Source organism: Suricata suricatta, chromosome 10, assembly GCF_006229205.1.
Source record: "Suricata suricatta isolate VVHF042 chromosome 10, meerkat_22Aug2017_6uvM2_HiC, whole genome shotgun sequence".
Classification (NCBI taxonomy): domain Eukaryota; kingdom Metazoa; phylum Chordata; class Mammalia; order Carnivora; family Herpestidae; genus Suricata; species Suricata suricatta.
The window spans coordinates 119,967,155-119,983,967 of NC_043709.1; the positions used below are offsets into that span (position 1 = coordinate 119,967,155).

At 36.7% G+C, this 16,813-nt stretch overlaps 1 protein-coding gene across 1 annotated transcript in view; it reads right to left on the reverse strand.

The window, feature by feature from the left end:
- Positions 1–16,813, reverse strand: part of DNAJC1 (DnaJ heat shock protein family (Hsp40) member C1) — a 205,854-nt gene that overhangs the window by 93,781 nt on the left and 95,260 nt on the right. Inside the window, exon 8 of the mRNA XM_029954409.1 lies at positions 474–637. Within this exon, the coding sequence (XP_029810269.1) occupies positions 474–637 (164 nt within the window). The remainder of the gene's footprint in view (positions 1–473; positions 638–16,813) is intronic.

Genomic DNA, 16,813 nt, shown 5'->3' on the forward strand with positions numbered 1-16,813 from the left:
GAGCTCTCTCACCTCTTCTGCCATGTGAGGACACAGCGAGAAGACTGCTGTCTATGAATTAGGAAGAGGGCCCTCACCAGACACCGAATCTGCCGGCGTCTTGATCTTGGACTTCCCAGTCTTCAGAACTGTGAGAAATAAATGTTTGTTGTTTAAGCCACCCAGTCTATTATACTTTTGTTATAGCAGCCTGAATGGATTAAGACAGGACGATTCCATTTAGAAACTTCACACTACAGGTTACCCTAATCTATGACTTAGAAGTCAGGACAGTTTTATCTTGTGGAGGAAAAGCAAGGTAGAGACCCGGAGGAAGAGTGAGGGAGGCTTCTGGACGATGGCAATGTTCTATATCCTGATCTTGGCAATGGTTAACTTGGTTCAAATTGTGATAGTTCACTGAGCTGCAAATCTATATTTTATGTACTTTTCTGTATTTTACTCAATTAAAAGAAATGTTTTTAAATTTTTACCTGTTTTTTCTGTGTTTTGTTTCTGTTTTCCAGCCAATCATCCATTTGTTCCTCAATTTCTTCTATAGACGTTCCATGATCATAAGATTGAATATATGCACTTTCTAAAGGCGTATATACAGGAAATTCAGGTTTTGGTTTTTTTACTTTAACTTTCTTCTGTTCTAAAAATGTTTAAGAGAATCAATTATTGAGATTTGTTAAGAACAGAAAAGAAGATATAGCATTTTATTCATAGACTGTATCTTGAAAAAAAACATATTGTTCTTTCATCAAAATAGAACTACAATGAAATATAATTCAGCCATAAAAAGGAATGTAATCTTGCCATTCACAACAGTATGGATGGACCTCAAGGACATTATGGTACATGAAATAAGTCAGAGAAAGACAAATGCCTGTGATCTCTCTTATATGGGGAAGCTTAACAAAACAAAACCCTCAATAAACCCCACATACAGACACAGAGAACAGATCAGTGGTTGCCAGAGGTGCGTATGGGGAATGGGAGAAATGGGTAACAGGGGTCAAAAAAGATTACAGCTGCATTGTCATAAATAGCTCGTTGTTTTAATGTGCATTAGCTACTGCATTGTTTTTAAATAAAACTCGGAGATGATAATGATGAAATGATGATCGTGATATAACCACCATATCAATTCATATATACCTTTAGTTTTCAAAGTACTTTCCATGAAACACTTCATACTGACATAATGAAAAGAGCCTGGTCATTAGTGTTTCAATCCTATTTTTACCATATTTATATTGAACATAATATTCGGTAAGTAACTTGTTAATAGAACAAGTGTCTATTTTCTTATTTGTAAAAGAGAGCTAAATCTGATCTTTTAAAGTTGATGTGCAGAAAATTATATAACCCTCCCATACTACTTGGTACAAAAGTGGCTCTTAAATAAATAGTATATATATATTCATCTTTCAATACTTTAACAAAGACAAAATCTAATCTTGTGGCATCAGAAATAGTTATCAGTAGATGGCTATCAACTGGCCTCTTCAAATCCCATTTGGAGCAGAGTCGATACTGAGAAGAAATTCCATTCGTAATTGCTATGGTGAAATTCCTTATAACCATATCTTCCCCTTGTGTGTGCATGTGTGTTTGCATATTCTATAATGCTGATGGTAAAGTTCATGTGATATTTGCAAAGAAATAGATAAATTCCTAGAAGAGAACAGAGAATTCCTAAACATTTCGATTCAGTGGGAAAAGGATTTAATAAATGATGCAAGCAGAACTTAATGTCCATCTGAAAGGAAACTATACATAATCTCATCCAATACATAAAAGTAACTTTCAGTTAGATGAAGACTTGACTTTAAAAACCCAAACAATAGGGGCGCCTGGGTGGCTCAGTCGGTTAAGCGGCCGGCTTCGGCTCAGGTCATGATCTCACAGTTCGTGGGTTTGAGCCCCGCGTCAGGCTCTGTTCTAGCTCAGAGCCTGGAGCCTGCTTCAGATTCTGTGTCTCCCTCTCTCTCTGACCCTCCCCTGCTGCGCTGTCTCTCTCTGTCTCTCAAAAATAAATAAAAGACATTAAAAAAATAAATAAATAAAAATAAAAAAATAAATAAAAACCCAAACAATAAACATCTTGCAAAAAGAAATCTAAAAAGTTACGTATAATATTTACAGGATGAGAAAATTTTAACTAAGACTGAAAACCTAGATGCTATAAAAAAGATGAAGAATAAACAAATCGAGAGAGATATTTGGAAAGAATCTATAATTTGGAGTAAAAACAGAAGATTGATCTATAGAATATACAGAGATAGTATAAATTGACAAGAAGATAAGCACCCAGCAGAAAAAAAAAGAACAACGTTTACAGAACAAATCCAAACAGCCAAGAAAAAATCCAACCTCTAAAAAGTTAAAGAAATGCAGATTGAAGTAATAACAAAATATGGTTTATACCTATCATATGGACAGAAATGTAAAAATCTAATAAAAGGTACTGCTGGCAGGTACTGCATTGGTGGTAGAAATGTGAATTATGTTACAGCCAATTTGGAAAGTGACCTAAGAGAATCAATTAAAATTAAAAAAGTAACCTTTTCTCCAGCAATCCTCTCAGAAACGAAAGCATTAGAATGTAACTTTATGTTAAGTACATGGGCATATATGTGCATGTGTCTGTTAGCATGGACACAAAACTGGTAACACAGTAGATGCATATTAATGGAAGAAATGACTGAATAATTATTGGTGATGCATCTATACTAAGGAATATTAAATTACCATAAAATACTGAAGTAGAGCTATACCAGTTGACTCATAGGGATTTTCATGAGTTTGGGTAATAAAGCAAGATATAGAAGAGCATATAAGACTCTCTATTTGCAAAGCAAAATAATGCCTCTATGCTTGCATATGTATTTTCATCTTGAATATTACTATAAGACTCTGGAGAAAAATATGGATGAATACCTACAAGGTATGTAGGGCATACAGATAATGAGAAGATGAAGGGAAGAGACAATAAAGGAAAAAAGAAGGAACATATCAGTAAGAAAATAGTATATGTGAATGTGTACTTATATATTTTTACCAAGTTGTAGGTATCAGTAAACAAAAATTTAAAGTTTATACAACATAAGTCTATCTGAAAATACAATTTTTAAAACCAACAAACCTAGAGGTTATAAATATTTCCTAAATTTTTGCTACTTTAATACTACAGGGCTAAGACTATAGCATCTAACATTTTGCACTTGGCAAAACCTTTCATAAATTGAAAAAAAACCCCTGGTGTTGTCAAAACATGCCTAAGAGAAAAAAAGACCTATTTGCTAACTACCTTCATCTTTCCTCCAAATTTCTAGTTTCAATAAACTCTCTAATTAGTATGGCCCCAGCTATCATGAATTTGGGGTTGTGAACATATCCCTATTTATTTTCATCCAAGAAAAACAAATCTAAGACCTTTTAGCAGCATGATGAATTTCATAGGGAAGTAGTTAAATAAAAAATACAGAGTATTTTTTCTGGAAATGTAAGTCCTATTAAAGTTTTGTGAGTTATGGGCTTCAAGTTAGATAGATCGATTTTTATTTTTATTTTTATTTTTTTATTTAAAAATATTTTTTTAGGTGTGCCTGGATGGCTCAGTTGGTTAAGCATCCAACTTCAACCCAGGTCATGATCTCTTGGTTTGTGAGTTTGAGCCCCTTGTCGCGCTCTGTTCTGACAGCTCAGAGCCCGGAGCCTGCTTCAGATTCTGTGTCTGCCTCTCTCTGCCCTTCCCCTGCTCATGCTCTAACTCTCTAAAATATAAATAAACAACATTAAAAGGATGTTTTTTTATTTATTTTTGAGAGAAAAAGGGAGAGAGAGAAGAGAGAGACAGAGACAGAGAGAGAGAGAGAGAGAGAGAGACAGCATGCGCAGGGGAGGGGCAGAGAGAGAGGGAGACACAGAATCTGAAGACAGGGTCCATGCTCTGAGCTAGCTGTCAGCACAGAGCCCAATGCGGCACTCGAACCCACGAACTGTGAGATCATGACTGAGCCAAAGACGGACGCTTAACCAACTGAGCCACCCAGATGCCTCCCCCGCTCCAAGACAGATCGATTTTCAATGGCAAGCCTGACAAAGGCAGGAAACAAAAACTACCTAACCAAGAACAGAACAAATATTGTTAAAATGTCTATACCACCCAAAGCAATCTACACATTCGATGCAGTCCCCATCAAAACAACACCAGCATTCTTCACAGAGTTAGAACAAACAATCCTAAAATTTGTATGGAACCAGAAAGACGCCAAATAGCTGAAATAAGGTTGAAAAAGAGAAGTGGGAAGCATAATTCCAGACTTCAAGCCATATTACAAAGCTATAATCATCAAGACAGTATGGTAATGGCACAGAAATAAACACACAGATCAATGGAACAGAACAGAGAACCCAGAAATGGACCCACAACTGTATGGTCAACTTATCTCTGACAAAGCAGGGAAGAATATCCAATGGGAAAAAGTTTCTTCAACAAATGGTGTTGTGTAAACTGGACAGCAACATGGAGAAGAATGAAACGTTTTTTATGCCATACACAAAAATAAGTTAAAAATGGACTAAACACCTAAATGTATGACAGAAAACCATCAAAATCCTACAGGAGAATACAGGAAGCAACCTCTTTGATCTTGGCTGTGGCAACTTCTTAATAGATACATCTCTGGTGGCAAAGGAAACAAAAGCAAAATTGAACTACTGGGACTTCATCAAGATAATAAGCTTCTGCACAGGGACGCCTGGGGGGCTCAGTTGGTTAAGTGTCTGACTTCTGCTCAGGTCATGATCTCATAGTTCATGAGTTCAAGCCCCACTTTGGGCTCTGTGCTGACAGCTCAGAGCCTGGAGGCTGCTTTGGATTCTGTGTCTCCCTCTCTCTCTGCCCTCCCTGCTTGTGAACTCTCTCTCTCTCCCTCTCTCTCAAAAATAAATAAGCATTAAAAAAATAAAAGCTTCTGTATAGTGAAGGAAACAATCAGCAAAACTAAAAGGCAACCTACAAGATGGGAGAAGATTATTTGCAAATGACCTATCGGATAAAGGGCTAGTATCCAAAATCTATAAAGAACTTACCAAACTCAACACCTACAAAAACAAATAATCCAGTTAAAAAATGGGCAGAAGACACAAATGGACATTTTTCCAAAAAAGACATACAAATGGCCAAGAGACCCATGAAACAACGCTCAGTGTCACTCCTCATCAGGGAAACACAAATCAAAACCACACTGAGCTACCACCACACACCTGTCAGAGTGGCTGACATTAACAACTCAGGCAACAATAGATGTTGGCGAGGTTTCCCACAGAAAAAGATGTTTTCCTCAGAAAAGGGGGAACTGTTCCTCTTACACTATTGGTGGCAATGTAAACTGGTGCAGCCACTCTGGAAAACAGCGTGGAGGTTCTTCAGAAAGTTAAAGATAGCGCTACCCTACAACCCAGCAGTTGTACTACTAGGGATTTACCCAAAGGATAAAAAAATACTGATTTGAAGGGATATATGCACCCCCGTGTTTAAAGTAGCACTATCAACAACAGCCAAATTATGGAAAGAGCCCAAATGTCCAGCAGCTGATGACTGGATAAAGATGTGGTGTACACACACAACAGAATATTACTCAGACATCAAAAAGAAGGAAATCTTGCCATTTGCAACAACATGGATGGAATCAGAGTGTATGATGCCAATCAAAATAAGTCAATCAGAGAAAGACAAATATCATATGATCTTACTCATATGTGGAATTTAAGAAACTAAACAGATGAACATGGAGGAAGGGAAGGAAAAATATAATAAGATAAAAACAGAGAGGGAGGCAAACCATAAGAGACTCTTAACAAAAGAGAATAGGGTTGTTGGAGAGAAGGTGGGTGGGGGGTTGAGCTACCTGCATGATAGGCATTAAGGAGGCACTTGTTGGGATGGGCACTGGGTGTTATACATAAGTGATGAATTACTAAGTTCTTCTCCTGAAATCAATACTACACTATATGTTATCTAACTTAAATTTAAATAAAACATTGAAAAAAGAAAAGATAAATAAATTCCATGATACTCTGTCTAGCAAATGAAGAGAAATGGTTTCCTCTCAAAAGAAAAATATACACAGTATGATTTTAAAAGGAAGGAGAAATGAACCAAATACTATTTCAAGGGAATCCTTCCATTTAACATTCCTATTCAACAAAACAATGAAGAGTTTGGGTCTTCATTGGAACAAAAACCAAAATACTCTGGCGTAAGTAGCCTATCTTCTCCTATATTTGGAAACTTACACTAAACAATTCAAACAGCTACTTCGACCAAATACTTCTGTCACACATTGCAAAAGTATTCATTATGCTCAGACACATTTGCTGAATAGTAATTTGGGGTCCTTGACCATTAACCTGAGGATATTTGCTAGGTCTTGATTAAGACTTGTATCTCTATGGCATTGGAAACAGTAGAAGAGAGTTTAAATTGAGCAAAGTTATAACATTTTAACTTGTTATCTTCTTTTTCTAGCAGGCACAGAGAATTTCTCTTTGGAAATGCTCAGATAATAGTGCAGCAGATATTAGTGAAATATAACTTGGAAGAATAAAAGAAGTTTAATTTTATTTATTTTATTTCTATTTTTATTTCATAGAGGGAGTGCACAAGTGGGGGAGAGGGGCAGAAGAGAGAGAGAATCTTAAGCAGGCTCCACACTTGCGGAGCCCGACGCAAGGCTCTATCCCACAACCCTGGGATCACGACAGGAGCAGAAATCAAGAGTCAGACGCTCGATCAGCTGAGCCACCAGACGCCCCAGGAAAGAAGGTTTAGTTTTGACCACTGTACTTTAACACAGATCTGAAAACCTAGATTATGTCAGAAAAGTGACCAGAAAAGGAAAGATCTGAAATCACGTCATTAATATGAAAAATGGTTAAAAAAAAAAAAAAGAGAAAACAAGAAGTCAGAAAAACTTGTTTCTATAGTTAGTCGTTCATGAATACATTAGTACCTCCTTCACAGTATTTACCTCTAAGTCTCCACCTGTAAAATGAAATATCTGCTCAACCTATCTCACAGCATAGTTGCAGAAACTAATCTTGGTGTGTACAGGAACGTGCTTTAAATATTAAGGAGGGATAGAACTGTGTCCTAAACTAAGCTCTTGATAAAATCCCTTCACTTCTGCCTGATTTTTCCAATGAAGTTCCCATTCCTTTGACCTACTGAAGGTCTAAATCTCCCCCCTTCTCTCTCATATCCTGTATGAAATCTGGTAGGAAATCTTGTCTCTAACTTAAGATACATAAAGAGTTCCATTTCTTCACTATTATCGCCCTGACCCAAGCCATCACCATTTCTTGTCTGGATTGCTAGAAGAGCTCCCAACTAGCCTCTTTGTTCCAAGTCCCTGTTTCAGTCTGTTCTTCACCTCACAGTCAGACTTCCCAGAACATGTGTCAAGTCATGTCACTCTTCTGCACAACCTTCCTAGGGCCTCCCCTTTCACTAGAGTAAAAGCCAGGTTCTTAGAGTGTAAGGCTCTGAGTGATTTATGCCTCCTCTCATCTGTTTCCTCTACCTAAAACCACCCCCTCATCAGCCCTGCTTATCCCTAACCTCCCGCACGTCTTTCATCAAATGTCTCTTCATTACTGAGGCCTTCCTGGGCCACCTTATTTAGGTCACAGCAGGCCTCCCACATCCACATGTACACACACGTGTTCCCTCTCCCTCTTCCTTGTTATTTTTTACCTCAGCATTTATCACTACTCATCTTACTGATGCTTTCTACATGGGCAAAATTTATTTGTTTTGTTCACTACTGAATTGCCAGTGTCTGGGACAATGCCTGGTGCTAAATAGTGAGTGAATGAATGAATGAATGAATGAATGAAAAGGCTCTCATTGTGGACAGGTCTGGGATTAAAACTCAGCCTCTGTAATTAACTAGTTCTTTTTCTTATGGTCTTTTACTGTTTTATAAGATGGGAATAATGGTAATATGAGTTGTTAATGGGAAATAAAGGAGATAACACACATAAAATGATTAGACCAACAACTGGAATATAAAGAACTTGTACAGAACTATGCACAAAGAGAGAATTCTAGTGATTTAAAAATTACTATCCTGGGGGTACCTCGGTGGCTCATTCGGTTAAGTGTCTGACTCTTGATTTCAGCTCAGGTCATGGTCTTGCAGATTGTGAGTTCAAGCCCTGAGTCGGGCTCTGTGCTGACAGCGTGGAGCCTGCTTGGGATTCTCTGCTCCTCTCACACTTGCTATCTAGCTTTCTCTCAAAGAAAATAAAAAAAAATTTACTGTCCTAATATACAAAGAGGGGAGTTCTGGGGAAAGGAAGAATTCCTAAAACACATATGTGGGCCAGGAGAAACAACAAAAGGAAAAGATCAAAAGAAGCCACAAATTAATACATAATTTTCTAAGAATTTTATTTCACCTCCTAATAAAAAATTCCCAGGTGAACAGGAAACTTTGAAGGGAGGAATAATCGTATCATTCATTCACTCACTCACATTTCATTCAAATTTGTGAATTTAGGACACACCGAGAATAATGTACGTTAAGAATACAGTACTGTGGGAACAGTTCCAGTTAAACAGGGTTATGTTAACTAGAAATCTAACTACTATATTTACCTTATACTGCTTAAACACCTTTATATTTGCAGGCTTTTGAGATGGTGACTTTTTTAAAAAAGTCCCTGATACTGTAATAGAAAATTAGTACAGATGAATCTAAGGGCGCTCCAGTGGCGCAATCGGTTAGCGCGCGGTACTTATACAGATGAATCTAATATAAAAGTATCAAAAAACTAATAAGATAGCATAACCAGAGTACCATATGAGCCCAAATTAGAAAACCAGGTTTTGTTTTCAAAGTATTTTTCATAAAAGGGGAAGAAGTCGTAGACTCCGTATGAAGTACGCCACACTACTCAGCTTCTCTCAAGTTCGTTATCTACCACAAAGTACTACTGAAATAAAACACATAAAAGCTAGAATCCACCTCATCAGTACTCATTTTGCCTTCTTGAAGAGAATCAGTTATAAAGAAACAAATAAATGTAGTTGTTTATATTTATGTCTAGGGTGTTGTATCACAGTTGCAAGTGTTTGATGTTTTTTAAAGCAGCATTTAAAAAATCACTTAAAGGGGCGTCTGGGTGGCTCAGTCTGTTAAGCATCCAACCTTTGATTTTGGCTCAGGTCTCGAGCTCATGGTTCGTTAGATGGAGCCCTGCGTCAGGCTCTGTGCTGTCAGCAGGGAGTGTGCTTGGCATTCTCTCTCCCTCTCCTTCTGCCTCTCCCCTGTTCGTTCTCTTTCCTCTTTCTCTCTCTGTCCCTTTCTCTCTTAAATAAATAAACATTTTTAAAAATCACTTAAAAAAAGTAATTCAAAAATTCCACTTCTAAAAAAAATGGAGTAAAAGTACTTTTCCATACTCTCCCCCCGGCCCCCACTAAGAAAATTGAAAAACCCTAAAGGTTACATAGAAAACAAATATAGGAAGGCTGATTTTTAAAGAGAAGACAGGCCAGTGAGGTATGGGAGGGACATGATTGACACCAAAGTGGGAAGTACCCTGGGTTTCCTTGCATCGCAAGACAAGCGTAGATTAACTGATTCACTTCAAGCTAACAAGAGACAAAATTGGGGCCAACCCAATTTTGCCAGCAGAGGCTAATGGAAGCCTAGACTTCTGTCACTGTGAGGCTGTAATAAGGCACCCCTATCTCCCTACCAGGGTGATGTGGGAGAAAACTGTGTAGGAAGCCAGCCTTTCTTTCCTGCTGAAAGTGATGAGAATCCCTGGAAAGTCAATGGCAGGGGTAGGGTAGCCTGGATTTCCTTATCTACCCCGCGGCAGTGAGGCATCCCTCCCCATCCCTGCCAGGGTGGCTTCGGAGAAAGCCTAGAGGAGGGTCAGGGCTTTCACAACTGCCCAGCAGTAAAGAGACCGACCCTTCACAACGTCAACAACGGCCAGGGGGCGAGCTCTCAGTAGGCCTTCTTGCCCATCCCAGCAAGGGGATATGTGTTGAGTGTTATTAGTGACAGCCTGCCACTAAGTGGGGACACCACACCTGCCCAACCCTAGGAAGACCCACAACCACCCTCTCCTACAGCTATAGAACAGGCCACGGACTCGCACCCTACCTGAGTATAACATGGCGCCTCACCTCAGCGACAGCACGCTCAGAAAACATCGGGTAAGGCAGTATGCTTAAACAAGATTCTGAGAACTATAATAGCCAAACCATCCAAGTTTTAATAAAAAAATTCCCTCAACATACCAAGAACCAAGAATATCTCAATTTGAATGAAAAAGATAATCAACAAGATGAAAAAGACATCCAAAATATGTAACTGGGATTTTAGAGAAGCCAGATAAAAATGGTTTAACATGTAATAATGAAAATTCTCAAAACAAATGAAGAACTAAAAAGTCAACAGCAAAGACCCAGGAGACATACGGAACAACCAAGTGGAAATATCAGACCAGAAAATACGCTAACTATAATAAAATCTGTCATGACTGAGAACTCAACAGAAAAATGGTACAGAGAAAGTACTCAGTCAACTTGAAGAAAGAATCATAGAAACAGCCTACTCTGAAAAATAGAGAAAATAAACAAAAAAAATAAATAAAAAAGAACAGAGGCTTGGAAACTTTGGGGAATGTAACAACACTCCATTAAACAACAGCAGAATGTACATTCTTTTCAAATGCTCATGGGATATGCTAGACCATCTCTTGGGCCATAAAATACATCTTAACAAATTTAAATGAACTGAGATCATACAGAATGGGTTTTCTGACAAAAATGTAATCAAAACTAAAAATCAGGAAACAGGAAAATTTGCAAACACTTGGAAACTAAATAACATCCCTAAAACAATCTAGGTATCAAAGAAGAAGTCTCAAGGGGAAAAACAATACTGAACTGAATCAAATGAAAATATAATGTATCAAAATAGGTGGGACACAGACACAGACAAAGCAGTGCTGAGAGGGGAATTTAAAGCACTAAAAGTTTATATTAGATAAGATGAAAAGCTTTAAGATCAAAATCTTTAATACCATAATCTAAGCTTCCACATCAAAAACAAACAAAATCAAAACAAGTTCAAGCAAGCTGACGGAAGAAAATAATAAAATTAAGAACAGAAATAAATGAAATAGAAAACAAAAGCAATAGATAAAAGTCAATGAAACAAAGAATTAATTCTTTGAAAGAAACCAATAAAATTGACAAATATCTGGCAAAACTGACAAAGAAAAATAGTTTCCAATATTAACACTGAAACAGGAGAAATCACTACAGGGCATGCAGACATTGAAAGGATAGTAAATTTGTTTTAAAAACAACAGTGAACACATAAATTTGACAATTTAGGTGGGAACTGACCAACTGCTTGAAAAATACAAACTCCCAACAGATTTATAAAATATATCTTTGAATAATCCTGTAATTATCAAAGCGATTTAACTTGTAACTTAAAAACTCCCAAAATAGATCAGTCTCACCAGAGAATTCTACCAAATGTATTATTTGGTATTAACACCAATTAAACACATTCTCTTTCTGAAAGTAGAAGAGAGAATGCTTCCTAATTCCTTAGATGTTAGTACTACTCTGATACCAAAATCCTACAAAGACAGTACAAAAAGTGAAAACTATAGATCAAAATCTCTCATATGTTGTAAAAATCTTTAGCAAAATGTTAGCAAATAGAATTTGGCAACATATGAAAAGAATTATATGCTATGATTACATGGTTTTTACTGCAGGGATGCAAGTCTAGCTCAGTATTCAAAATTCAATCACTATAATATATCAAATTAACAAAGAAATATCACATGATCATGTTAAATGATACAAAAATTTAACAAAATTCAACTTCTAGTCATGATTAATAAAAAACTCTGAAAACCTGGAATAGAGGGAGACTTCCTCAACTTCATATAGAGTATCTAACAAAAAAATCCCTACAGTTTACATAATTAATGCTTTCCACCCAAGGTTGGAGAGAAAGGAAGGATGTCCTCTCATACCACTCTTCTTCAACATAGTTCTGAAAGTTCTAATTGGCAAAATAAGAAATGAAAAGGTAAGAAATGCATGTAGATTGAAAAGGAAGAAGTGAAACCAACCCCACTGACACATGGGATATGTCCCACATGACTCCATATGACATGACTGTCTACACAGAAAATTCAAGGAATCTACGTAAAAACTCCTATAATTAACAAGCAAATTTAGCAAGGTTGTAAGGTACATAACTATATATAATAAATGCGTTTTGGGACATGTGGGTGGCTCAGTAGGTTAAGCCTCTGACTCTTGGTTTGGGGTCAGGTAATGATCTCACAGTTCATGAGATCGAGCCCTCTTTCAGGCTCTGTGCTGACAGCATGGAGCCTGCTTGTGATTCTCTCTCCCCTCCTGTGTGTGCTCGCTCTCTCTCTCTCTCTCTCTCTCAAAAATAAACTCAAAAAAATTTTTTAAGAAATCAATTGCATTTCTTTACTTGCAGTGACCACATGGAAAGTGAAATTAAAAACCCAATACTGTGTATAATCACTCAAAAGAAAAACATTTAGATATAAATCTAATAAGGATTTATATACTAAAATCTATAAAACCCTTAAGAAACAAAGAAGATATAAATAGCTAGAGATATAAGGACTCCAGATAGTAAACATCCAATTCTTTCCAAATTGATATACAAGTTTAACATAATTCCTATCAAAATTTCACAAGATTTTTTGCAGATATATACATGATTATTCTAAAATTTATATATAAAGGCAAAGGAACTAGATTGGCTAAAACATTTTGAAAAAGGATAGGAAAGTGGGAAGAATCACTCTAGGTGACTTAAAGAATATGGACACGTGGGTGGCTCAGTTGGATGAGCATCCAACTCTCGATTTAGGCTCAGGTCATGATCACAGGGTCATGAGATCAAATCTGACATCAAGTTCTGAGCTGAGCCTGGAGCCTGCTTAAGATATTCATTCATTCATTCATTCATTCATTCATTCATTCATTCATTCTCTCTCTCTCTCTCCCCCTCTCCCATTCGTGCACTTGTATGCACACACTCTTTCTCCAAAAATATTAAATTAAATTAAATTTAAATTTAAAAATAGTGCAGAAAAACTGGCTATCCAGAGGCAAAAAAATAAAACCTTAACCTAAAGCTCACCAAAAGTTAAAATGGATCATAGATTTAAAGGTAAAACATAAAATGAAAAAGCTTTTAGAAGAAAACATGGGATAACATATTTAGAATAGGGCTTGGTAAAGAGTTTTTAAAAATAACATAAAAAGCATAATCCATAAAAATAGCAATAAACTACACTTCATCAGAATTAAAAACTTGCCCTGGGAATAACAATTAAGAGATGCAAGGCAAGCTACAGACTGGAAGAAAATATCTGTAAACCACCTGTCTGAAAATGAATCATATATAGATTACATAAAGGAGTCTCAAACTCAATGGAAAAAAAAATCCAATTAGAAAATAGGCCAAAGGCATGAAGAAAGAATTTACTGTAGAGGACATGCAGACGGCAAATAAGCATATGAATGTTTCCACATGCTGGCCAAGGAAATGCAAATTAAGACCCTGATGAGCTATCTCTACAAACTTATTAGAAAAACTAGAATTAAAAAAGTGAGAAGACCAAATGCTGGTAAAAAGTACAGATCAGACCTCTCATATATTACTAGTAGGGATGTAAAAAGCTGTATAAGCACTCTGGAAAATACTCCGGCAGTTTCTTTAAACTCTAAACATAAACCTATCCTATCACCCAGCAATTGAACTTCTGGGCATTTATCCCAGATAAAAACTAGGTTCACCCAAAAACGTGCACCTGATTATTCACAGTAGCTGTATTTGTAACGGGCAAAAACCACAAGGAACCAAAATGTCCCACAACTGGTGAACAGTTCAACAGCGGCGGGACAGCCAAGCCCAGAAGAAACAGGGACAAACTATTCATACACGGAACAACTTCGGTGGATCTCAAGAGTATTATGCTGAGTGAAAAAAGCCTATCTCAAAAGGTCAAATATTGTGATTCCCAAAATCACATTCTCTAAATCATATACTCAAAATGACAAAGTTAGATAAAAAACAGATTAGTAGTTGCCAGATATTGGGGATAATGGGAGAGCAGGAGGAGATGGGTACGATCAGAAAGGGGCAGCGGCTGACTGGGGTGACGGTTACATAAATACACGCGTGTGATAAAATGATAGAGAACCACACACACACTTCGTATCAAGGTCAAGTTCCCAATTTTTAGGAGGGCATATGGGAACTTCTCTATACTACTTGTGCAATTTCCTATAAATCTGTAATGATTTCAAAGTAAAAAGCTAACTAAAAAAGCAATAATTCAACAAGTGAAAACTAGATACACATACAAAATAATGAAGTTGGGCCCTTACCCACTATGAAATGAAGTCCAAATGAATCAAAGACCTATATTTAAGACCTTAAACTATAAAACTCTGAAGAAAATATAGGGCAAAAGCTGTAAGACACTGGGTTTAGCAATAATTGCTTTGATAAGACAACAAAAGAAAAAATAGACAAATTAGACTTCATGAAAAACTTGTGTACATCAAAAGACCATGTCAATTGAATAAAAAGGCAACCCACAAAATGGAGAATGTATTTGCAATCATATATCTAGTAAGGGAGAATGGCCAGAATATATAGAGAACTCGTAAAACTTAACAAAAAACAATCCAATTCAAACTTGGTATTGAATAGACATTTCTTTAAAGAAACACCCACCAGGATGGTTACAATAAAAAAATAAAGAAACGTTGGTGTTGGCAAAGATGTGGCAAAATTGGAACCACTGTGCACTGTTGGTGGGAAAAGAAAATGGCATAGCTGCTACGGAAGTATGTTGGTTCCTGAAAAAATTAAAAATAGAATTATCATAGGATCCAGCAATTCTACCTCTGCGTATATCCCCAGAAGAAGTGAAACCCACGGCCTCCGAGAGTTATTTGTACACCCACATTCAGAGAAGAATTATTCACAATAACTAAAAAGTGAAATCAACGCAAGTAACCATTGACAGAAATCTGAAAGGATAAGCAAAATGTGGCATACAGATACAATGGTATATTATTTACTCAGCCTTAAAAGGAAGGAAATTCTGACACATGCCACAACATGGATAAACCTTGAGGACATGATGCTAAGTGAAATAAGCCAGTCACAAAAGAAAACACTGTGTTATCAGCCTTCCATGAGATACTTCTAACAGTTAAAGTCATAGAAACAGAATGTACAACGATGGCTGTCAGGAGCCATGGGGAGGTGGGAACAGAGAGTTACTGTTTAAAGGGTGCAGAGTTTGAGGTTTACAAGATGAAAAGAGCTACAGGGAACAAATGGGGTGATGGCTGCCCAACATTATGAATATACTTAATACCACTGAACGATACACTTAAAGATGGCTATGATGATAGATTTTGTATGTGTGTTTTATCATAATAAAAAATATTGGGGAGAAAAAAAAACATTCAGTGCTTTATTGTAGCAATCATCAAGAAAGGGGAAAAAAATCCTAATATTATATGAGTAGGTACTTGTGGCTTGGGATAAAATTTCCAGTGTCAGCACCATACATGGGACCATATTTCATTGTATATGGAAATATATACTCTGTCAAACAAATAAGCTGTGTTGATCACTCAAAAAGCAGTTTTATTGATGAAAAAGATTTTCTAATCAATGTTACCGAAAAGTTTTAATAAATTCTTTTAAGAAGTATGAAGCAGAAAAGAACAATACACTAAGTATTTCATTAACCCATTTGACAAATATTTCCTGCGTTACCTATCACATATCTGGCATTGTTCTAGGCTCTGGGGTTACCGCTATAAATAAGATAAACAAAAATACCTTCCTGCATGAAGCTTATCGACAGACACATCATTTTATAAAAAGCATAATATTAAGAAGCATATTTTTAGTTCAAATTAAATAAATTAATTGTTAATTAAAATTTTAGTTCAAATTCAACTAATTTAAAGCCACAAATGTTTACATATTCAATTCGATACAAAGTTTTAAAAATCATTTCAGTGGAAAACTAAGACTGTGTTAAGATTGCATTGTACTTAAGAATATACCACATATAGTATGAAACAGTGATATATACTTGATCTATATGATTTTTAAAATTCATATTCCATTGTTATTTGAGCAAAGTACCTAGGAAATACAGTGTTCTTTAGATATTCTCCGCCTACATATAAACTCTTGGGATCAGGGCTCCCAAGACTTTTTATAGGTTTTTATGTAGGTTTTACTACATGACAATACTCCTAAGTTAAGGCACAGAGTTTCTATTCGGTCATATTTCCAAATGTACTGGAGCTAGCAACTGGTACACGCTTTTTCGTAAGTTATCTCTAACTGTATTCTCCTACCCAGGAGCACACTGTGTTACCTGCCCAGGTAGACGTGCTACCCTAAACTGGAGTTACCTCCACCCTATCTCCTTTGTCCTCTTCACCACCAACCCCTGAAATCAGCACTAGCATCTCCTTTCTTCAGGAACCTGAGTTTTCCACAAGCCAGTCTTCCTTTACCCTAGGGAAGGTGAGCGCTTTCTCACCCCGCCACTCTAACAAGTCCTCCGCCTCCTCACTGGACTCAGGCCCATCACTGGGGTGGGCATGGGGACCACGAAACAAGAAGGAAAATAGAATTAATGTCTGGAACTATTGTATCTGCAGATAAAAATA